The sequence below is a fragment of the Ruditapes philippinarum genome, unplaced genomic scaffold (assembly GCF_026571515.1).
Source record: "Ruditapes philippinarum isolate M1 unplaced genomic scaffold, ASM2657151v2 ctg2920_1_1_1_1, whole genome shotgun sequence".
NCBI lineage: Eukaryota > Metazoa > Mollusca > Bivalvia > Venerida > Veneridae > Ruditapes > Ruditapes philippinarum.
This window is the reverse complement of record NW_026865871.1, coordinates 76902-101693: the sequence shown is the minus strand read 5'-3', so window position 1 is coordinate 101693 and position 24792 is coordinate 76902. Positions and strand designations below refer to the sequence as shown.

At 32.1% G+C, this 24792-nt stretch overlaps 2 protein-coding genes across 2 annotated transcripts in view; one reads left to right on the top strand and one right to left on the bottom strand.

The window, feature by feature from the left end:
* Window positions 1–463: 463 nt before the first annotated feature.
* Window positions 464–9242, bottom strand: LOC132730611 (leucine-rich repeat protein 1-like). The gene is made up of 6 exons (XM_060716577.1): window positions 9122–9242; window positions 7227–7413; window positions 6585–6683; window positions 5227–5427; window positions 2523–3052; window positions 464–1254 (listed from the first exon to the last, which is right to left on the bottom strand). The coding sequence occupies exons 2-6, from the start codon at window positions 7410–7412 to the stop codon at window positions 1002–1004; spliced, it is 1269 nt and encodes a 422-aa protein (XP_060572560.1). The 5' UTR covers window position 7413; window positions 9122–9242; the 3' UTR covers window positions 464–1001.
* Window positions 9243–9366: 124 nt separating this feature from the next.
* LOC132730612 (potassium channel subfamily K member 1-like) overlaps window positions 9367–24792 on the top strand; it is an 88412-nt gene continuing 72986 nt past the window's right edge. The window contains exon 1 of the mRNA XM_060716581.1: window positions 9367–9869. Coding sequence (XP_060572564.1) covers window positions 9692–9869 — 178 coding nt within the window. The 5' untranslated portion in view covers window positions 9367–9691. The remainder of the gene's footprint in view (window positions 9870–24792) is intronic.

The window sequence follows — 24792 nt, the reverse complement described above, 5'->3', positions numbered from 1 at the left end:
CTGTCAGCATACATTTCATTCAGTTTTCAGAGAAAACTTCAAAGTATAATGTTCAGTGTCAAAGAATTGTCAAAATATAAATGCCAGAAACAGAATATTTAATCCAAATATATAGAATAAAGGTATTGGCGCAATAATCTAGAGCAAAATGAAGTTGTTGGACACATTTTACATTACAATATAATTTTTATGAACTTCAAATATTTTGTTTCTAGAAAATGGGAAAAAAAAAAATATCAATGCTTAATAAACACAACAAGTGAGAAAGAAACATATACATTATTTTCCCAGAAATATGATATTTCATGTTTAAGCCCGATCGGGCATTTTCACCAGGCTGTTAAAATCTTGCAGTGAAATAGACGGGATTTTGTTTCCAATAACATAAATGTAGATGTACATACATTATCCTTATATTTAATTTGATACATAACAAACATTCCAACAAAGCACACAACAATCTTTTATAAAGGTTTTCTTTCAATTTATTTAAATAGAATAATAAATGCAAACCAATCAAGAACTTTCCTTTAAACAATATCTGCATGAATTAATTTCTACATGTTCTAGAAAAATGTTAAATTGATAACATTTGGGAAAATTGCTTTATAACAAATACAAACTATTGTTTTATAAATTAACAAAGAAATCCACATATATAATATGTACAGACACAGTCAATAGTTCTTTCTCCTGAAAAGTCATCTTTCTGTACAGTTTCTATTTCCAGCATAAATTTAAACAGCTATTTCAGCATAAATTTTAACAGCTATTTCCAGCACTTAATTCAAATATGTATTTCCAGCACTAAATTCCATCAGCTATTACTATCAATAAATATCAACTATTTCCAGCCCTAAATTTTAACAGCTATTTCCAGCACTTTATCTAATACAATGTACATGTATTTCCAGCACTAAAGTTCACTAACTACATTTTCATTTCCATCTGGCATTGATCAGTCAGTTTTAATAAATATTTCCAACACTTAATCTAAACAGCTATTTCCAGTAGGCATTTGGGTTGTTCTGGAACTTTTTCAGACATTGAGGCGAGCACAGAAATCCTTCCACGGGAACCCCAGTCCCTCCTTGTACATCCACAGCTGTAACTGTAGTGGCTACACGGCGCAGATCCACCTTGCTTGTGTATCGAACACTGCACTGGAAACAGTAGTTACCACACCAACACTGCCTGGCTGAGTCCAGGTATCGGCATAGATGTAAATGAAGGTCCTCTTCAGAATAGGATACTCTGTAACAACAAAAAGTACATTATAACTGCAGCTTTGTAGATATGACATTTGTTTAAGAACTAATATATCCCAAACTGTGATTATATCGCTCAATAAAATCACTGTTTGGAGTTCGGATGCCAGGAATTATATCACGAGGTCGTAGCCCGAGTGATATAATGATGCGCATCCGAACGACAAACAGTGATTTTATCAAGCGATAAAATCACCGATTTGGATATATTATTTCGATTCTAACACGACATCAACAAATAAATGCTGCCATACCTGATACCAAGCTAAACTGTGCCCGATTTCTTTTCGTACTTATTTTCAGCGTATCCCATTTTTAGTGGTAACGTCACATTTATAATGATTACGTCACAATTCTTTATATAGAACAACAACAGTGATTTTTATGCATAATAACACTCACTTTCGGTTCTTCTTTGTTCAATAGGGAAAAATGCGAGTTGTGTTAGAATATATAATTACTTAATTTGAAGACATGCTCTATAGGCCGTTGTAATGGTCATTTTGGCAAAAAAATTCTTAACATCATAGTTCATCTCAAAGTCAAGCTAAGGGTCCTGTCACTTTATACTGTAACAAATATATATGCCATAATGTATTATGTAAAAAATAAATTACTTCATCAAAATGTTTGTACATGTATCCATAAAAAAATCACAATAAATTAGTATTCAAAATGAATAAGCAAGGAAAAATTATCAACTGGAGATAGACGTTTGGTCAATATCACAGGCATTTATGATTGGCAAAGGCTATTTCAGTTTCTAATTGTGGGAGCTATTAACATCTGAAGTGTCAATGTTTTAGTCCCAAGATCAAGATCATAAATACATGCACAAACTGATACCCAAACATTAAGATATTTTGTATAGTCTTAGAGAGGAGATAACATTCAAAGCCTATGCACTGGCATAATGAAAGTACATGCCAAACATGAATTAAATACATGTGTCTTTTCCAGCTAAGAATAATTATTATCAGAAATGGATGAACATCATAATAGTAAAGCACATAATATTGAAATAGAGTAACAGTGCAAATACCATTATCTCTGTTATATTACTGTGAATATAATGGAATTGGAAACCTTCTAGAATGTTTGTGCAAAATCTCTTAACATTTCACCTTCACAGTCTCAATTAGAGGTCATTTAAAAGTGACTGTTAAAATTTACAAGAAATGTCTACAATACTGACACTTAAATTTTCATAAAAAACTTTTTAAAACAACATCTTTTTCACATATTTTTTGTTACCTTTCTTTCTTTATTGATCTTGCTGCACATTCCATCAACGTGGGCACATCCACAGACCCTGCTGAAATTTGGTAGTTCTCAATCGCATCAAAACTGTTCCCGAACAAATCCACACTGTCTAACCTCAGTTTCATGAAGTTGGCAGGCAAAACTCTTAATTTATTATTACAAGCAGATATAAACTGAAGTCTATTCAATCGACCGATTGTAGGTGGCAACATTTCCATTTCGTTATTATCAAATTTCAAGTTCACGAGGTGCATAAGTTCACATATCTGTAACGGCAGCTTCTGTATTTTGTTGTCACTTAGGTCTAACAAATTCAATGATTTTTGTAAAGACTCCTTAAGGCATACACTCGGTGAGAAAATTGTTAAGTTATTATGGGCTAACACAAGTTCTGACAAGTTCCGTAATTTTGATAATTCGTCGGGAACAAGTTCTATGCAGTTGTGACTCAGGTCAAGTCTCGTAAGGTTCCGCAAGTTGAAAATTCTTGAGTCAATTCTCTTCATACGGCACTCAGATACCTGAAATTATAGAATATACTTTTGTACAGTTTTAATTGACAATGATGTAATCTAGTAATTAGGTAGGATATTTATCTTAATCACACCTTAGAATGGATTTTACTCAATACAGTGTTGGAGCAGTGCCTCCAGACGCTTGCAGAAATCATAATCTCAGCTTCTAGCATTATTTTCTTAAATGATCGTATATAAATCTGTTTAAAGAGATGAATTAGACATCTTACAGTGCATTTTGGCATGTGAAAAGGCAAGATTAGCATTATTCAGGTGGTTGGTATGGTACATACCAGTATACAGTATTTAGTGTGGTGACCGAACACTTTTTTTAGTGTCTCTCCTTAAGAATTTCCAATAACCTCCTTTGTCAATTAAGGGATATAAGCATGAGAACTGTAATGTTTGCAATGTCATGACTAGACACCCCCCCCATGCCTAAATTGTAAAAGGGGTTTGATCCTTTTAGATTTGTGAAAGACAAGGTTTGATATTTTTTTTAAATTGTGAAGTTAAAGTGTCATTTTCTTCAAAAAGTGAAAGAAGAAGCATAGTATTGACATTTTTTTTGGAAACCTACATTTTTTCTTTCTTTGATAAACATTTGAGATATTTAAACTTGAACTGTTTGAATAACTCTTTCGTGAAGTTGTAAATTAAAATACACTTGGATAATAGTTAGGGATGGCAACGCATACCAAAATCAAAACTCGAGTACTCGGTCATTTTTTCCGATCGAGAACTCTGTTACTCGGATGATTTCCAGTGATATTCAAAGTTTATCACACAATATCAACACTGTCACAGCTACTTTCTTTTTATATTCAAATTCATAGAATTCTGTAGATAGAAAATAGGACTGCACGGGAGACAAATAAATTATAATCAAATCAACAACATTATATTTTACGATGTTTTAATTAATGCAATATCAAGTTTTAAACATGTATAACAGTTCCTATATTTTTTTTCTTCTTGAAATAATATAGACTGATCGGCGGCAACAAAAGTTTAACCTGGTCTAAATACTAGTTACCTTTATTCTTACATTCATGATAGTAATCAGCCCTTTGTTGTTTTCAAAACAATTACTTGGGCTACACAATTAAAGGTAATTAAATATCATAAGAGGCTGGATGACATAAGCGACACAGGTGTGCATGTCAAACTGTTGATCGCCTCGTTAAATTTGTAATGCACCTCTGCAAGGATGTTTTGATTGCAATTAACAGTTATTTATGAAGATACATGCACATCTTCGAATTTCTGAACTAATTGGATACACCAATCTTTCTAAATCGCAAAAAAAGAAAGAAAATATTTTTTTTTTTTCAAGTAATCGAATATCAATTTTGTTAACCGATATTCGGACAGTCGATCAGGTACTCGATTAACCGGTTACTTGTTGCCATCCCTAATAATAATACTTTGAAACATGTAGTAAAACAAATTAAAAGCCTTTTTTTCAGAGTTTGAAGGGGTGCATGTCCTTAATAAACAGGTTAACTGGACATTTCTATATTTTTCAGATGACCATTTTAGAGGAACTATTTATTGTAACCCTGGCCTCTTACCCTGCAAGAAGCATGGAGGTTACTTTGTGTAATGTTTTTACCATTTTCCCAACATTTCTGTGTCAAAACCTTAATTTTTGACATCAAAATAGCCATAGAATATTCAAATTGCAGTGATGAGGCATTTAGTTTCTAAATGTTCCTTCAGGGTGTGGCCTTTTTAAGGGATTTGAAAATCCTGGCAAAAAAGTTCCACTTTTCTCTTGAGATTAGGGGACCACGTTTTAACAACTACCTAATGCGTTACTGTTGACATTAAATACTTCTAACGCCTTTCGCTCTTAAGACTTTTAAATACTTTAGGACATAAATTGAAATCTTTTTAAAAATTATTACAAACCTTAATCAAGACATTTAGATTTTTGGGCTTCAGTGCCACATAATATTTCCCCATCAAAATTTAGAAAATTAACTTATGTTACTCTGGTCTTGAGACTGTCAATTTCAAGTACATATATATAAAGAATCTAAATGCTATATTTCAACAGTCTACTGAATAATTTCTAATCTCACTTCAAACAGTCTTGACTCTGCCTGGCATAATCAGAATCTAAATAAAAGTAAAACAAACTATTCAAAGGGAGGTAACTGGAGCAAGACTATTACCTGCAATGACTCTAATGACATAGGAAAATTAGTCGTCAGTGGGTAATCTCTCTTTGTTGTTATAACAAGTCGTGTCTTAGGTTTCTCAATGTTCTTAGAGGATGCTGGTGCAAGACTGGATAGCGTGATGTTGTCAAGGTTTTTCCCCTGTAACGCCTGCCGTAATACGTTCAGAAAACTTTTCAACTGAATAACATCAGCCTGTAATGTATTGAAATGTGCACATAACTGAAATATCACTTTCCTGTCTATAAAATAATATAGTTGTTAAAGAGTGAAAGTAAAACATCAGTTCCTATCATGATGAAGTTAAATTGAAAAGAATGATTTTTTCGACAAAGCAATCTACAGTTTTGTTACTACAGTTCAATAATCCGTAGGCTGATAAAATCAGAAGGGTTATGAATTTAATGGCATAAGCGCATGTCTATCGGTCAGCCAATCCCAAATCTTACTATCAGTTTCTTATATGTCTCTTGAAATTATACAACAATAAATCCTGTAATTGAAATGGAAAATGAGACTTCAAAAGCCAATAAAATCAACATATGAATTTTTGAGTTAGTTCCCTTTGTTACAACAAAAAAAAAATCCATTTTGAGCTATACTTTACAACTGGTTGATTGGATTGAAATGAAACTCAGCATAAATGCATATACTTATAAGGAAATGACACTCATCAAATTACTATCAAAATCGGATGCTACATAATCAAATGTATTTTTTAAGGTTCTTAATCCTTTAGCAATGCATTTGGCACCCTTCATTCCTTTAAAGGGAATTCTCCCAACATATTTCATTAATACCAGCATTTAGGAATTTTTATTATTATTATTTAAATCTAAAACAAAAATTCTGTAAACTGCTGGCAGCAGAGATATAGCTGCATACACTGTAACTTTATAGCTCTTTATAACTTTTAATCAGCCAATTTTTTAGAAAAATTTATATTCAGAGCAAACAATGATAATATAACAAGAGCTGTCCAAAACATAGCATGCTCAACTGTATAGTATTATTATTAATATCAGTGCTTGACAGTAAGAAAGGGGAATAACTCTGTAGAAAAGTTACTCAGAGTTACACGTATGTTAGATAATCAGAGAACAGGTGTGTGACCCAAAAAAGCTAAAAACAATGCCCAGGTTAGTACAATTATTATAACTCTCCCTATTCTTCGAAAAGTTAAGCTTAAAGGAAAGAAAAAAGAACCAGAGGCTGCAGTCAAAGATGGGAATATCAGCCTATCTGGTTAACTAATTACTACCTTAAACAGTCACCATTTGCATGGGCAGCCACTCTGCCAGTGAACTATTAAATTCTCTCTCAATTTGAAACAATTCTATGAATATAATTACTTTGCTTATACACAGATCTTGTTCAGGCTGCTTAAATCTTATGGTAGCTTTGCCTTCATTGACAAACTTTGTAAATACTTGTGATATATTGTCTTTTATCTGAAAAAAAGAAAGAAGAGAATATCAAATAAATCTTGAGAATAATTTTCAATGTTTAAGATAATGATGTGAATAAGCCCAAAACACATCTCAAAATGGTTAAAAAATAAATTAATAATTCAAAATATCTGTAATGATAAGTCCTTTGAACAATATATTTGAATTTTCATATAAAACATAATTATAATATATATTATAACACTGAATGACAAATTTGTTGTGAAAATGTAAACATTTATTTATCTTTCATAAAGTAAAATGTACAGTTCCCTGCCAGGATAAAAGAATTATAGATAACTAATTGATATTCACATAATTAAACTAAATTGATAATCACATAATTATACTTTCCCCTTTAAACACACAATATTGATGCACTTCAAGTAATTCACAGGGTTTTAGAATTTAAGACATAACAATTAATGACACTCCAGTAATGTGAAAGGGTCTGAAATTTCGCTACCATTATTTGTTTGGTCTGACAACCCAAACAAATAAAAACGAGAATTATTCTTAAAATGTGAAAAGTTGTCTTATACATACAGGATACCTGGTACCATTTCTGTCTTTTGCTGTACAAAGCATAATGTACAGAGCATTTTCTTTGAGCGGGCCATTTCCTGGTTTCTTCCCTATCGATATCTGTGATCGTGTTGATTTCCCTGTCTTCTTCATATTGTGTGTTGCCAAGGCCCTGTTCACACAATCTACATCACACGTTAGTCTCATTCTGGAAAGAAAAAGAAAAACTTTTTTAAAGTTGGTGTAAATTTTTTATTATATTATATAGTTCTGTAAAATAAACAAAGAAAGTGCGCATGTCCCCATACCTATATGCTAAAAATGATATTATCTGCTGCACCTTGCAAGATAAACTTTTCTGGTTACTTAATTTTAATAGTCACATTAATTTTATATATTTCATGAAATGCATTATCCCTGAAAATGTATTAATATGTACAGTAGTATGGAGAAATTGCCCATAAATAAAATAGCTCAAATTATTTGATTTTTGCATGTTCTACAAAATGATTTTGTTTTTATTAGTTTGTCCTACACATTAATTCTTTTTAGCTACCATTAAGGTTACGCGAGTATCTTTAGAAGTAGGGGTGTCATGGTTAGAAAAAATGCTAACCGTTTAAATGGCGACATAATAACAGTGTTTAACCGACCATACCAATAAAATCCTTAGATTTTAGGAAGTGGCTAGCCGTACGGGCCCGTACGGCTAGCCAAAAGTTCTAGCCGTACGTGAGTCACGTACGACTAGCCAGGACACACTGTATTGGCTAGCCGTACGGCACTTTTCAAAAATATATGGAAGGCGAAAGTGCATATGTTAATTATGACTTTAAGCGAGGATTTTAGTCAAGAATGTTTACTTTTTAGAGATTAATCGACGTGTTGGCTACAGTAAAGAATGTACTTTGTCATCTCAAGACGTCGAGAAAAAATAGCGTTTGGTTGCAGTTAAATAACATCAATTGAAATAGTTTACAAAATTTTGATAATAATCCTTTTTTGTTTCATTAAGTTTAATTTTTAAATTAAAAAAAACAAACAACAAACAAACAAAACAAAAACACCGAAAATAATTGTTGTTGGGCTCTGATAATTGCGTCAATTACCGACGGTATAGAAGTTTGTCCATCATTAAGGAAAGTTTGCATTATTAAATTATTTTTCCTTTTCACCGTTTTTTTTACTTTCTTTTTATTTATTTATTCATTCCCCTCCGATCATTGTTTATTCGATCCATGTGCTTAATTAACAGATTTAACAATTCATCTTTCATACAAATCATAAGCATGAAAATTAAGGACGTTATAACATTCAACTTTGACACTTAATCTTATTAAGATAGATTATACAACGCTTATAAATTCGTGTTCATTTTTTTTTTTTTTGGCAAAATTGCGGAGCATCTTTATTAAAGTGAACACACTAGGACAAATGCGGAGATTTGTTTAAAATCGTCGTTTAAGGTCACAAAATAACATATGCATTTTCGACTTCCATATAATTTTGAAAAGTGCCGTACGGCTAGCCAATACAGTGTGTCCAGGCTAGTCGTACGTGACTCACGTACGGCTAGAACTTTTGGCTAGCCGTACGGGCCCGTACCGCTAGCCACTTCCTAGATTTTAAATATCAATTTTGTTTCTAAGACAAGATATGCCACTGTCATTTAAATCATTCAATCTTGAAATCAATAAATGTAAGTTCAAATACACTATGTGTTAATATTAAGTTTGTAACACTGTGCAAAATGACTCTGATGACAACAAATGAGCGATAATCGGCTATATTGTTGGAAGCACATCGCGAATTCACATTGTATTTGCAACAAAATTTATACAATGGTAGCCCTTCAAAAAGTAGTTCATGAACTATGGACATTTGAACAATATATCAGAGATCAATATAAACAGTACCTTCAAAATGACGTTAACTTTTATCAGTTGATATTATGGGCGAAAAATCTTTATACAATTTTGTTTACAAATCGAATTTTCCGCGAAAACAGCTATGCCACTTCCGGTTTGAAAATCCATTACGAATAAAAAAAAATATACAATCGTTGTCGTCGACGTTGTGATTATTAAATTAAACGAAAGAAAATGATAGCGTGTGTTTACTACACTGTCACTCATCGAATATATATCTGCTTCAGTATTTCGATATAGGAAACACATTAGGAACTTTATTTTCCCGCGGGTTAAGTGACACTCTTACAGTAGACGATTCCGCTCAACTATTGATTTATTCCATTAGCGGTGAAGATCAACAGAATCAGGGAAACAAACAGTGGTAATGAATTTGAGACCGTGTGTCCTCTAAATTCCATGCCTTGTGACATTTATTATGGAAATCCAAATTCATAGAAATTGCCACTTATTTCGACATCGCGTACTTTCTCGTGTAAGTTGTTTGACAGTCTGCAGCGCTAGTGATTTTATTTCTGGAAGAGTCAAGTCGGGTTAATTTCATAACTAAAACTGATCATGCCGCTTCGGAAAAGTAATCTACGTTTGGTTGTTTTTGGATTATTCTATCTTTTGTATTTAATAATCGGTGCATCTATATTCTCTGCAATAGAAGGACCACAAGAGAAGGCACTGGTGAAAGAACTGAAAGAACAGAGGGCCTTGTTTCTGAAGGACCATAACAGCTGTATATCAGGTAAGGACTTTCATTTTGTCTCTGCCCGTATTCTAAGGATGCAGTTTGCAGGCGAATTATTCTGCTTGATTTGCTTTTTCATGTTTTGAACCAGCTTGGAGGCATACGCCTACAATTGGACCATAACGTTTTGATTCACTCTATCTTCCTTAACTGAACTCACACATCATTATTTCAACTACATTAAATATTCATGAAAACAAACCGTATGTGTTGGAGGATAGGTTTAATATTATACGTATATGCATATAATATACATAGAAAGAGCATATATAAATCGTTTGGTAAAACGTATAATTCACCGTTTATACTAGTTAAATTAGTTTCACGTTAATGAAGATCTCCCAAATAGAGAATTCTCATTGACTGAACGCCGAGTGACGAATATGTCAATTATTTCACTTAATTAGGACCTGTCGTGATGTTACAGACCAATTCTCTCGTTTCTAGCAGACGACAGTTTTTTGCTAATCAGACGAGAGAAAAAACCCACCAGAAACACAACTTTTGTTTCGTACTCTCCAGTCATATATACATCGCAGCTGAATATTGTTATGTTAACTCAGCAAACTGTATATTGGGTTATATATATTGGCGGATCGATATCGGAGCAACAACTCTCTCATGATTGATATTTCAACAGCAATACTTTACTTGTTAGGGTTCGATCAATGCGTATTCTAATGTAAATTGATTTGACAAGTATGAAACTTAAGCGGTGTCATTGAGCAAATAAATGTAATGGATTTGCAAATGATATTGATGTTAACCTCTAGAGACCTTTAAACAGAAGAAATGATTTTTCCCATGAAGATGTAACAAGCTGAAAATATTTATGCGAAGTTTCAAGTGACAATAAATACGAGCATATCTATACATTATAAGCTGCATGTCTCAATATTAGCAACAGTATTTCAAGAAAATCAACCTTGTGAAAAATTAACTAATATTGTAAGAAAAGTAAAAACTCTCAATTCAAGAAACAATTCACATGATATGCGTAATTAATAATACTTATTTTTTTAGCACCAAGCACCATATTTCCAATGCGCCACTGGCACAGTAAGGGCTAATTTTTTTTATATCCTGACCTGTATGTATTTCTCTTTTGAATTTTCATAGATTTTAAGTGTCATTTTGCAATGTGGAAACTACCACCATAGTTCACTTGACAATATTATACTTTTGAATACATTTTAAAAAAATCATGAAAATTTGCATGAATCCTGAGGCATGCTGCTTTAAAGACTTGACATCAAATCGTCTTTTCTTTGCCAAACATGGAACTTAAGAGCTATAATTAATAAGTGTCTATATTTATTTCAGAAGTTTCAGTTCACATGCAATACTTTTTAATCAAAACTGTAGATCTGCACATATTAATTAAAGTATCGTTTTCTTTGTGATGAGTCTACCCAATATATTATTAGTCATGACCCTGAATACAAAATCTTTTTTTCCCCTAATTTTGAACTAGGTGTATTATACACGTATGAATTTCTTTTTTTTTATTTTTCTTAATAAAGCATGAAACAAACAGTAACGTAATTGCACAAACAAACAACAAGATGCAACAACAACACAACATCAACAACAACAACAACAACAACAACAACAACAACATTATATGCTTATATGTTCTCACTAATTAACTTTGAGAAGGCTTCTTTGAAAGCATCCTTGAAATATTTACAGGCTTCATCTGCAATATGCTGATCGTTTTAAACAGACGTTAATATTAGAGACGTGTTATGTTTTAAGATAAATTATTTCCTCGTAAAGTGCAGTGTTTGGAGACTTGCAGACACCTTTATCCTGTCTGTCTGCAAGACGGTAATCATTTATACGAATATAAGAAGCCTTAACTTCACAAGAATCAATATCAGCTGGGCTATACAGCCGCATCCAATTATGAATGCAATACATATTACATTTGCAAGTTGCTAAATACGATTAAATATCATTTACTCAGACTAGTATTGATAATGAAACAAACAAACAAACGAACGAACGAACGGACGGACACACAAACAAACAAACGAACACGCAATCATGCATACACGCACATACCCGCGCACGCACACAAAACAGCACAGCAAATCAACAAACAAGAACGTACACAATCCACACCGGAGACACCCAGTTTGTATATTACATTGAAAACTATTAACATTTTGTTGTTGTTTCTTTAAATAAAGATTGTACTTTAGTTGATATACTTTATTGACATCTTCATTAAAATTTGTGACAATTTTAATGCCCAAAAACGCCCATTGATATTCTAGTTAATTAAGATGTTAAACCATTCCTCCGTTAGTGTTTTTTTAGTTAGAGTCAAAATACATATAATCGTTCGGATGGATTCTAATATAACCAATCAGTAAATTATACTCTGTGTTTCGTAAATCTTCAAAGAGTCCAAGTTGACATCTAGAAGAAGTCTCTTGAGTTTTCAAATATTCAAGAAATTTCCAGGAAAAGCGAAAAGATCAAACTGTATATGATACGCGCTGCTATGTTTTTTTGTCTGGCGATTTCCCAGGAAAGAATTGGTCTTGTTCATTATTTTATTCATACCTGTTTCAATAGAATTGGACGATTTGCTTATCGCAATTTTTTTCTCCCTTTCGTTAATTTCTTCATTAATCTTAGACTAAACGTTACTAGTTACATGTTGAAGGCGTTGCATTATTATAATGCGTGTTTCTCATTTGAATATGCGGAAAAGCAGACTTTGACTCGGTTCCTGTAATATTATAATTGATAAGCCGTGCGTATTGGGCTCAGATTTTCCAAATAATTTTGGACCATCACGAATTCTATGTCGTAAAATGAAGATACAGCTTGTTAACGACATATATAGTTGTCAGTTACATTGTCGTAAAATGTTTTTAGTAGCACCCGAAAGAGAAGATCTAGATGGTTGCTCTGAAGTTAAGAATGTGATTAAAGTGCTATTTGTAAAACGTAATATTTTGATGTATTTAAATGTGATAATGACGGGGAGAATTATAGAATGGCCATCGTAAAAATGAGTCTGTTTTTTTCTTTTCCATGATGCACCACTACATATACATGTTATTTCATAATTTTATATTTAAAACTTATATACACGTGATAGTATCTTTCCCACAAAAGCTCTTCATTGATTAATAATGAGTCTAAACATGGTAAGTTTAGAAGAACCTCTTATCTGACTGAAAAGATTTTGATCATTACTATAAATATCACTAGGGACCTATCTTCGTCACAGAAAGACATATATTTTCACATTGTCTTGGCAACACTCTTCGTTTATAGCATTCATGATTTATTGGAACAAACAGTGGCCAATGCAAAAAAAACATGTATTTGCGAGTGCCTGCTTTTAAACTTATTTGATATTAGTTTTCCTTGATTAAGTAAGAGAAGAAACATAATTGAAGGGACCTTGGTATTGAATTAAATCAAAGGTCGTAGATATCTTAAAACTAAAGAAAGTCTTATGGTAATGGAACTCCACTGAGGCCCAAAAGTATAAAAACAGAAAAAAAGAAATGCATTTCTTACAAAGATTATTTTAGACACTTAAAACAGAAGGATATTCAAAAGATAATAAGGAAATATACTCAGAAATGAATTGAAAATCATATTTGTGCTATTATAAGCCCGATTTTAGTGAAAAGCGTTGGTCATTTTATCATTCTGGAAAAACGGACTGAGCGAATGATCTGAAATTTTGCACACAAGCTTTTGGTCTAGACCTACATCTTGTGAATACCCCTTTACAGCTACGTTCTCTCACTTTTATGTAAATTTCTATGCTCCAGCTAGCGAGAAGTATTAATCTTATTGTATAAGACGACATTGAACATATAGCTGTGCGAGATGACCCGAATTCATTTACGTAAAGACATGAAAGAATAATTTAATTAGAGATGATATGCGGTATTGTATGCATTATAACTGGCCTCTCACCAGCATCTGTCTCTGTCAATAACGTGCATGAGATCATAAGGTCATTCCGTACAAATATTCACAATAATTCCATAAATAAAATGGTTAAAAAGAACAAGTTACTGCAGTGTAGTGACATTTTCTTATAAATGCGCCATATGTTGTTCCGTAGAATCATGTTTCACCTTTGGGCAATTATACGTTGAAAATTGTAATCATTTACATGTGACATGTTTTCTCGGAGAAAATAAGATTAACTGGAAATTGAAAGGATTATAATGTTATTAATTACTATTGTGTTTACTATGGTTGATTAACATTATTTATGTTCTTTTTCATACAGTAAAAACCTGTGAACCCCGATCTATTTGAACACTACTCTCCCACCTGATAGTTTTTGTCTTTATTGTTTGAAAACAATGATTTTCAGCTACGAAGTTTACTTATTAATATATCTTTTTCTGTCATCACATGCCTTTTTACTGCGCCAAGAAGATTTCTCTCGTGGTTCAAAATAGACAATTATTCCTTATACAATGATCAATTTAAATTTGACAAGATGCATGAATATTTATAAAACTCAATTATGCACAGCAATTTGAACTCTCGGAAGAAAAGATGTTGTGATGAATCTATATGTCACTACGTATAGCCAAATTAATGTTTCACAAAAGAAAGTTTCAAATCATGAAACATATGAGAAACGACAAAAATAACGCTTTATAAAACGTTTGAATTCTACACGAATTCTCACACGAAAGCTAATTATCTAAAGTTTTACAGAATAAAGATGCACCCGTATATTTATGAGAGTGGCATCATGTCCACCCATGGGTATATATTGAACAGACAGGTGAACGTAAAAATAAGTTTACAGTTGGCCATAATTCCCTTCAATTTGATATTTTACTACGCATGAACGATTTATAAACTCATATGGCTCACAGAAATTTCTGTAAATATCCACCAGAATTTACATGTAAAGTTCATTTTATATAAAGAATGGGACAGTCTTGATTTATATTTAATGAGCATTTTCCATGATCAGGTGTTTGTCAATCACCATTATAACAGTCAATCTTTTGAAATATATAGCCAGTTCAGCTCAACTTGACAATACAAAAATGAGCATAATGTCACTTTAAAGGCATAATGTCACTTTAAAGAAAAAGGTTCTCATTTTCATGTATCCCATTGAGAAGATTGCTACATTAAGCATTAACGAGTTGTAATAATGGTGCTAGGAATTGTTTAATGAACACAAATACACGTAGACAGAGGTCATAAAAGCGACATTCCTTGATTACAGTGAATTGTGTATTAGAGATTTTTAGCGTTGTTTTTACTGAAAGAGTCAATACTAGAAGATTGCTTCTCCTTAGAGCTTTACTATTTATCTTAATGCTTTAATGTTTTGGTAAACTGTATACAAACCTTAAGGCTGTAGGTCTATTTCGAATAATTGCAAAATGTAGTTTCTGGACTTTTTCAAGCAAATGATAGCTTATGGATGTAATAACTGTTAAATATTTTTAACGGTAGTAATGTAATATAGAATCAATGGAAATATTATACAGCTTATTTTATAATAAAAACAGGAAAAAATACACATTTTTAAGGCGCATCAGCCATTGCATTCCACTATTCGTGTTTTATTCTAACTCCACTGTAATGTATAGTTATATGTACAAATTACAAATTGTGAACCACCTTTCTTATAACATCGTTTTCATCCATCAGTATCAAGGACATAAAAAGAAAGTAAAGACAATTTAAGGTATACTCATGTTAGGTACAGATTTTTTTGTCATTTTCGTGTACACCACGCGAGACCCACTCTTGTCACATAACAGCATTCTAGCAACATTGTTTTAGATATTGTACATGCTTTATTATAACCAAATGTGTCACATGTACAAGAACGTTTTTCTAAGAATGAGTACCAATATAGGGACAAGAGTGCTGATTTGAAACCAAATCAAGACGATATATTAAAACTTAGAGCATAACTTATGTAATGGTCATATAGATATTGAGATGAACTTATTCGACCAGCCCTTAACTGTGATTTTCAATATTTTTTCCCCATTTAATATGTCTCGTATAACGTGAAATATGTCATGTTATATTCAAAAGATCGAAATTGAAAATATATCTGTGTGAGATGAATGTGCATAAAATAATGGTAATTATTGTATGAAAGCTAGACATAAAAGAATTATTCAGTTAAAGATGAGATTCAGCACTCTATATATTACAAAAGCCTGTCACCACCATCAATCTCTGTGATTAACGTGTATGATACCATAGGATCATTCCGTTCATAACCATATTTATACTTTAGCATAATAATGTAAATGGCTATATTATTTTGCAATGCAAAAATGCAAAACTGCATGACTTTTACTAAACATTTGGTTTTGTCTTGTCTTGACAGTGAACACTCTTTTACTGTGTAATAAGGTATTTTGAATTTCTTTCTTATAGTCGTGTTCTTGTGTATATTGTGTCATTTACTTCACCATTTAATTTGCTGTTTTCGTGATTAATAAAGAAAACTTAAGTCTTCAAATAGATTAAGTTGACATTTAGAAAGATTTCCCGGGGAAGAACTCATCTTACTTTAAAAAAGACTGTATCACACCTGCTTCTATGACATTAAAGCAATATGTTAATTTGCATTTTTCTGCCCTATATGTCATTCTTTCGCAGTGTCCATGCAATATATGCACAGATTTCATTATTTGAATGCATGTGTATCATAACAAGAATTCTACCCGGTTCTCTTATAAATATATGACAGAATGCTATTCTCTTAACATCCGCATCTTGTTTTCTATCCCGTAATATCAATAATACAACTGTTTACGGCATATAATGTTAGTAGCATTGTGTCGCATTGTCGTAAAACGTTTTATTAGTCTCCTTGACGATATATCAAAACGTGCTCCATGGAATGTAATTAAAGTGCAATAAATGAATGTAAATGAACGTGATAATCATAGAATGATCACAATAAAAGCCCAGTCAGTCATTTCGTTTCCATTATTCGTGTTTCATGCTATCTTCACTGCAATGTAGAGTTGTGAACCATCTATCTGATAACAAACAACCTTCTCATCGATCAGAAATAAGCTCAAACATGACTAGTTTAGGAGAACTTCAGGCGAGAAAGCTATTTTTCATTATAACCATGTACACATAGGCTTTGATAGATTCATTTTTGTCTAAAAAAGTCATAAACTTTACATTGTTTTAGCAACATGTTTAATAGAAGGTATGCATGGTCTATTCGATTTAATACCAAGTATACAAGAACTGATTTTACAGTGTCTGATTTTAAATTTTTCGTCCATGTTATATGCCTTCATTAGGTTAGAGTTCACATGTAGGGACAAGGGTGTTGAAGAAAACACAAATCAAGACAATATCCTAGATCTAGAATATAATTTTGGTTAAAGCCACATTTATATACTGACAATAAAGTGCTTGAGTAGCTGCTTACTGTAAGTTCTATCATTCACTTTTGTCCTTCTATATCTTAGAAAACAAGAAATATAAGTCTAAAAAAATAAGTAAAGGAAATAAGGTAAACGCATTGTTGCGGGAGATGAACGGGCAAAAACTACTGAAATAATTCTATTAACATATACTGTATGATAACTAGATATAAAGCAGTGATTAATTAAGAGGTGATGTGCGGCGTTGTATGTATTGTAAAAAGCCTGTCACCAACATCTGTCACGATATTACAAGGTCATTTATATACCGGTATTCTCGCTTCAGCACAGTTATTTCTAAAATGAACATATTGCTATGTATTTTTCAATGCAATGCAATAATAATCTTGTTTGAAGGTATGGTTTTATATTGTCTTGACTATGAATACTCTACCACTGTGTTTCCTCTCACATACATCGTTAACGTTCTTGTGTTCCATAAGTCAATTCTACAACTGCATGTGTTGCATTAGCACTTGATAATGAACACTAAAGTCTTCTCAAAGTCTAAGTTGGTATCTAGACAAGGTCCCTAGAGTTTTCAAATATTCAAGAAAATTCCATGAAACACGTGAAGATCAAATTGTATGGGATACACTGATGTGATTTATCCGATGCATTTGTCCAGGAATAATTCATCTTATTTCAAAATTTCATCATAATATTTTCTACGATATTTTAACCATTTATTGAAATGAACATTTCGGCCATTTCTGTCTTTCTGTTCCGCAGTGTCCATACAGTATAGAATATTTGTTTGTATACAAGCATTTCATTATTATAATAAATGAGTATCTTTCGCGTATGCATAATATCGAACACTTCAAAGTCATTTCTTTCATCGTTGGATGACATGCTAATGTACTGGATGATATATTCTCCTAACATTCTCAGATATTTGGCATATCCTGTTTTTTACATCTTAATATTAATGGTACAACTGTTTACGACATAAGATGGCTGTAGGATTGTGTCACAATGTCGTAAAATGTTTTATTAGCCTCCTTGACGATATATCGAAATGTGCTCCATGGAATGTAATTAAAGTGCAATAAATGAATGTAAATGAACGTGATAATCATGTTATGATCACAATAATTTCGTTTCCATTATTCGTGTTTCATGCTATCTCCACTGCAATGTTTAGTTGTGAACCATCTATCTGATAACAAACAGCCTTCTCATCGATCAGTAATAAGCTCAAACATGACTAGTTCCGAAGAACCTCAGGCAATAAAGCGATTTTTCATTATACCCATGTACACATAGGCTTTGATAGACTCACTTTTGTCTAAAAAAGTAATAAACTTCACATTGTTTTAGCAACATGTTTAATAGAGGGTATGCATGATTTATTCGATTTAATACTAAATATACAAGAACTGATTTTACAGTGTCTGGTTTTAATTTTTTTTTCCTTCTTATACGCCTTGACTAGGTAAGAGTTCACATGTAGGGACAAGGGTGTTAAAGTAATCGCAAATCAAGACAATATCCTAGATCTAGAATATAACTTTGGTTAATGTCATATTTATACTGAGAATGAAGTGCTTGAGTAGCCGCTTACTGCGAGTTCTATAATTCTCTTTGTCCTTTTATGTCTTAGAAAACGAGAAATACAATATATAAGTCTAATAAAATAAAAAGGGAATAAAAAAAAGCAAAAAGTAATGAAATAATTTAATTTAATATATACTATAATTATGATAACTACGATATAAAGCAGTGATTTTTTAAGGGAGGATAAACGGCGTTGTGTGTATTCTAACAAGCCGGTCACTAACATCTGGCACAGTCACTAGCATCTGGCACGATATCACAAGGTCATTTCGTACAAATATAAATTCTCGCTTCAGTACAATAGTTTCTGGAAGGAATATTGCTATGTAATAACGGCCTTGTTTTAAGGTATGGTTTTATATTGTCTTGGCTATGAACACACTACCACTTAGTCCTCTCTTACATACATCGTTAACGTTCTTGTGTTCAATAAGTCAATTCTACAATGGCATGTGTTGCATTTGCACTGGATAATGAAAACTTAAGTCTTCTCACAGTCTAAGTTGGCGTGTAGACAAGGTCTCTAGAGTTTTAAAATATTCAAGAAATTTCCATGAAACACGTGAATATCAAATTGTATAGCACACACTGACTGGCAGATGTGATTTATCCGGTGATTTCTGCTAGAAAAAAATTCTTATTTCAAAATTTCATCACAACATTTTCTACGATATTTTAACCATTTATTAAAATGAACGTTTCGGCCATTTCTGTCTTTCTGTTCCGCAGTGTCCAAACAATATAGAATATTTGTTTGTATGCAAACATTTCATTATTAAATGGGTATCTTTCGCGTATGCATAATATCGAACACTTCAAAGTCATTTCTCTCATCGATGGATGACATGCTAATGTACTGGATGATATATTCTCCTAACATTCTCAGATATTTTGGCATATCCTGTTTTCTACACCTTTATGTAAATGGTCCAACTGTTTACGACATGTAATAGTTGTAGCATTGTGTCCAATGTCGTAAAATGTTTTATTAGTCTCCTTGACGATATATCGAAATATGCTCCATGGAATGTAATTAAAGTGCAATCAATTAATGTAAATGAACGTGATAGTCACGTATTGATCACAATAAAAGCTTCGTCAGTCATTTCGCTTCCATTATTCGTGTTTCATGCTATCTCCACTGCAAGGTATACTGTAAAATCATTATTATTCGTGGGGCACGAATTTTCGTGGTTTTCCAGGGTATGTCAATCCACGAATTTAAGATCCGACGAAATTTTATCCCAACAAATACTTTTTACCCTGTTTCTGTCCTATATAATACAAACATGCGTCGGCTCTTTTCCGGCCGATTTTCGTGAAATAAATGTATATACATACTTACATGTACAGATAATCAGGTAGTGACAGATTTAATCCGTTTGCAATATTTAAGAAACTTGATAAAAAAACTCGATTATAATTATGTCCTCAATTTACTGTCACAAATGTCGGTCGCATATACACACTTGATCGTTGTTAGAATACTTGATATAATCGAGTAAATATGGGAACCCAGGCAATCCAATTAATTGGCGCTTATAAAAAATGTCAGTTTGCTCTTATTTATTAAAAAAAGTCTTTGATATTAATGTCGTAAATACACTAAACGATAAAAAATATAATCGCTAAAACAGATGAATTGTACTGTCTTTTGTCGTTTTTAAATGATCCAGTTTTACTAGATCCACACATATTTGTGTTATTTACTCAGATTAATTTATATGCATGTAAATTTACACAGTCGCTATGACGTTGCGTGTAGTTACTGTCAAATATGGTAAGACCAATTCAGGGTGTAAACTTTTTAAACTCGCTGGTTAAAACGTGTTAGGTGTCGTATAAATTATGCGATGTTTACATCGGCGAATTACAGGGGCAGTGTGTGTAATGGAGGTGCATATCAAGTCACATAAATGTGTTAATTGCAGCCAATTATCGGCAGTAACTGTGCTATATTAGAGTTATGCCCAGAGGCAAGGATTAAATTTATTGACAAGCGCTGTGTGACACATAAAGTTATATGCATGTTGTAAGTAAAAATGTTTGGCGATTAATATAAAGATTACTTTGCATTAGGTTACTAAATTTTTTACAAGAAAATGAAAATCCACGAATTTAAGAACCCACGAAAATGCCCGTTTTGATAAAACCACGAAATTTTATGCCCACGAATATAAGTGAATTCGCAGTAGTTGTGGAGCATCTATCTGATAACAAACAACCTTCTCATCGATCAGTAATAAGCACAAACATGACTAGTTTAGAATCATCTTTGGCGATAAAGTGATTTTCCGTATAACAATCTAGGTATACATCATGAGAGAACCACTTTAGTCACAAAAAGTCTTAAAACGTCGCATTATCCGAGAAACGTTTTTTTTCAGTTAGAAATCACGGTTTTTTGGCACAATTGATTAAATATACCAGAACTGTACTCTAAGTGTTTATTCTATATGCATTTGTTTTACATGTGCCTTGATTAAGAGAGAGCACAACTATAGGAACAAAGCTGTTGAATTAAACATTATTAAGACGACATCTTTAAATTACAGGATGCCTTTAGTTAATGTCAGACCAATACTGATAATGAAGTGATTGAGTAGCCTTTTACTATTACTGCGAGAGTTTTATCATTCTATTATGTCCATTTATGACCAAGAAAACGAGAAACATAAGTCTCATTGAATAGAAATGGGTAAAACAATGAACGCATTGCTTTGAGAAATAAAGGAGCAAAACTAATGGATAATTCAATTAATGTATATTGTATGATAACTAGATATAAAAGAGTGATTCGATAAGAAGTGATATGCGGGGTTTTATGTATTAAATCAAGCCTGTTACCTACATCTGTCTCCGTTCTGTATGTCCTTTTATGGCCTAGAAAACGGGAAACGAGAAATATAAGTCTTATTGAATAGAAAAGTGGCAAAACTGAACGCATTGCTTTGCGAGGCAAAGGGGCAGAACTAATGGATAATAATCAATTTACAAATAAAGTATGCTAGCTAGACATAAAAGTGTGATTCAATTGGAGATAGTGTGACGTTGTATATATGATAACAAGCTTGCCACCAGCATCTGTCTTCGTGAATAACGTGCACGATATCACCAGGTCATTCCGTTCAAATATATATTTATAGCTTAGCACAATGATTTCGTTTACAGAGCAAGTCAAATTTAAATGTCCTAAAATTGAATTAAACCCTTTAAAAAGTGGCAGGGAAAAAAACAACACCAAGTCCAAAGGAATGATAATCTTGTTAATGTTGCTTATTCGTAATGACGAACAGAGCAACGTATTTTTCTCAAGTCTTTACTTTGCTGCACTTATTTTTTTATTGTTCCTCATTCACACGGAATGCAATGATCTCCGATCTCGTTGATCACTTGTACTTTCACAATGGTTTTTTATGTCTGGAAATCTTCGCTCTATATACATGATATATATTCTTACATAGGTACATGTTGTAACAAATTGAACGAATTGGACCTATCTTGTTTCATATTTGTCCCAATTTATTCCATCTACAAATATGTTGTTGCCTTCCTGTAGCTACAGAGTATTATGTTTGATTCTTTTCCTTATTTTACAAGGTAACCAGTAGAGTCCTGCCGCAATATTTTTGTTTGTTATAGTTTTATTACGCACACAATGAATTTTATCGCATCGTCACTTTTTACTTAATATTTGAAATCTGTCTATTACCTCGCTCTTTCCTCTGCACCTAGAAGAGGAGTTCTGTTGTGGTTTAAAATATGCAAATATTATCATTTTTAGCTTGAAAGATGCATTCATATATTTAAAACACAGAATATATCTAACAAACACAATTATTACTCGCAAGAAGCCCCAGAATAAATGATATTTTGATGACTCTGAATTTCAATATTTTAGCCAAACTAATATTTCATAATAATGATACATATGGGAAATGAACAAAGATGCATGTTGTATGTAATGTTGTCTTGGGTCAGTTTTTAAGCTCTCATGCACAAAATAATCATTTTGAGTATCATAGAGATAAGATGCAACGGTACATTAGTAATATACAAATATTCCATTTTTCCTAGTATACATGAAATGTTTTAAGGAAAAGATTTTCATTTTTGTTCAACTAGAGAGTTATTACATTTCTGCATTTTATAAATGAACACATAATACACGTTAACAATGGTCATAAAAGAGACATATTTTCACAACAGTTAATAACTTATATAAGAGAAACGTTATTAAAGATGATAATACGTCTTAAGTTAGTTAAAATACTCATTGCAAAACAGAACAAATAGTACAAAGTATTACAATATCTACAATAGTTTAACTTTGAGTGTTTCGGACAAAGTAAACTATAATCGCTACTAACCAATAATGTAATGTCTTACAATTTGAAAGAAGCCAAAATGATGTATTAACTGCCTATAACAAATTTATACAGATCTGAATCTGTGAAACAATCTCTTTCCCCGTTTTGTCAGATATGCACATGAGATTTCCCAGACGACTAAAATTGTGCAGATATTAATGGAAAGTTAATAGTTTGAAAAAGTGTCCCTATATTACAACACGCAGTTTCTTTGAGACGAACTTACAAAACAAAATTACATCTATTAGAGCGTTTTTCAACTTCAAGGACAAATAGATTTTTCAATGATTCTGGAATGCTGGAAGATGCAAATATTTGTTTTTTTTCTTCATTTTCTACTTTTCTCAATTGATATATCAGCAACTTGCTAGATAATTATATTGTAAAACCACCTCGATCACAAATCAGATCACATGTTGGAATATGTGCATGTACAAAATACAGAGACATTTATATTAGTATAACTCGAAAGATTAAAAATATATTTGATGTCAAAAAGGAACAAATGATACAAATATTGCATTTCACAGGCATTAAAATATATTTTTTACATTACGAATTGTGAAGCAATGACTGCTTGTATTAAATTCTAGGGTTTCAAACATAGATTTAGACTAATACATGGTAAATTTCCTTATAATATGGACACATTTACATCATCATTTTTTTTTCTACAGTACCTTGTTTTGTTTGAAAAAGATAACAAAGCTAATAAAACTCTTATATCCAGTATTAATTCATGTCTATCCTCAAAATAAGTATTAACCATATATAAAACTAATATCAGTATAGACGAAAGTAAAGTAAACGTAGTTTTCGTTTTGTTTCTAAAGCAACTTGAAATATGTCACAAGTTTGCATTACGTGTTGCCATGCTGTTTGCAAAGCACTATATATTTGATGATGTGACGGAGAGAGTAAAAATGACTTTCAAACAAGTATCGATTATTATGCACAGTTTTTTTACTCAGATGATTTTCTTTCGACATATTGATGAATTTCAGGAATGTTTTATTAATAATAACGACCTCATGTTTTACACTTTATAACGTTACATGTATAGATGCGCTAGATACCATCATGCAAAATGTACCTGTCTTAATATACATGTATAACAGAGTAAATATATTTATTATTAATATATTTTGTCTACAACACTTACAGTAAAATAAGTATTGCAAAAGTTTGTTAGCTTCATATGCTTCTTTAACCTAGGTCAAATAGTCAACATCGACAAAACTGTTCTCGTTTCATTTGGCTCATTTTGCTATGCAAATTGCGATCAGGGGGATTTATAGGAGTTATAGGATCTACAACATCTAACAAATCATTAAGTGTGTTGGAAAACAAGCTGGAAAGATCAAGACAAATTAAGCCGTTGTCTTCTGGAACCGAATGTGGATAGCCTTTTCCACTAGTATAGAGGCAGATCATTCAGCACGACCAGACTCTATATCATTTGCTGCTTAAAAGTTGTATTTTGATACTGAAATCAATTAAGCTTTGAATGGAAGGTTTTAAATTCAAAAAAGGGCAAATTCACTACCCAATTTCATC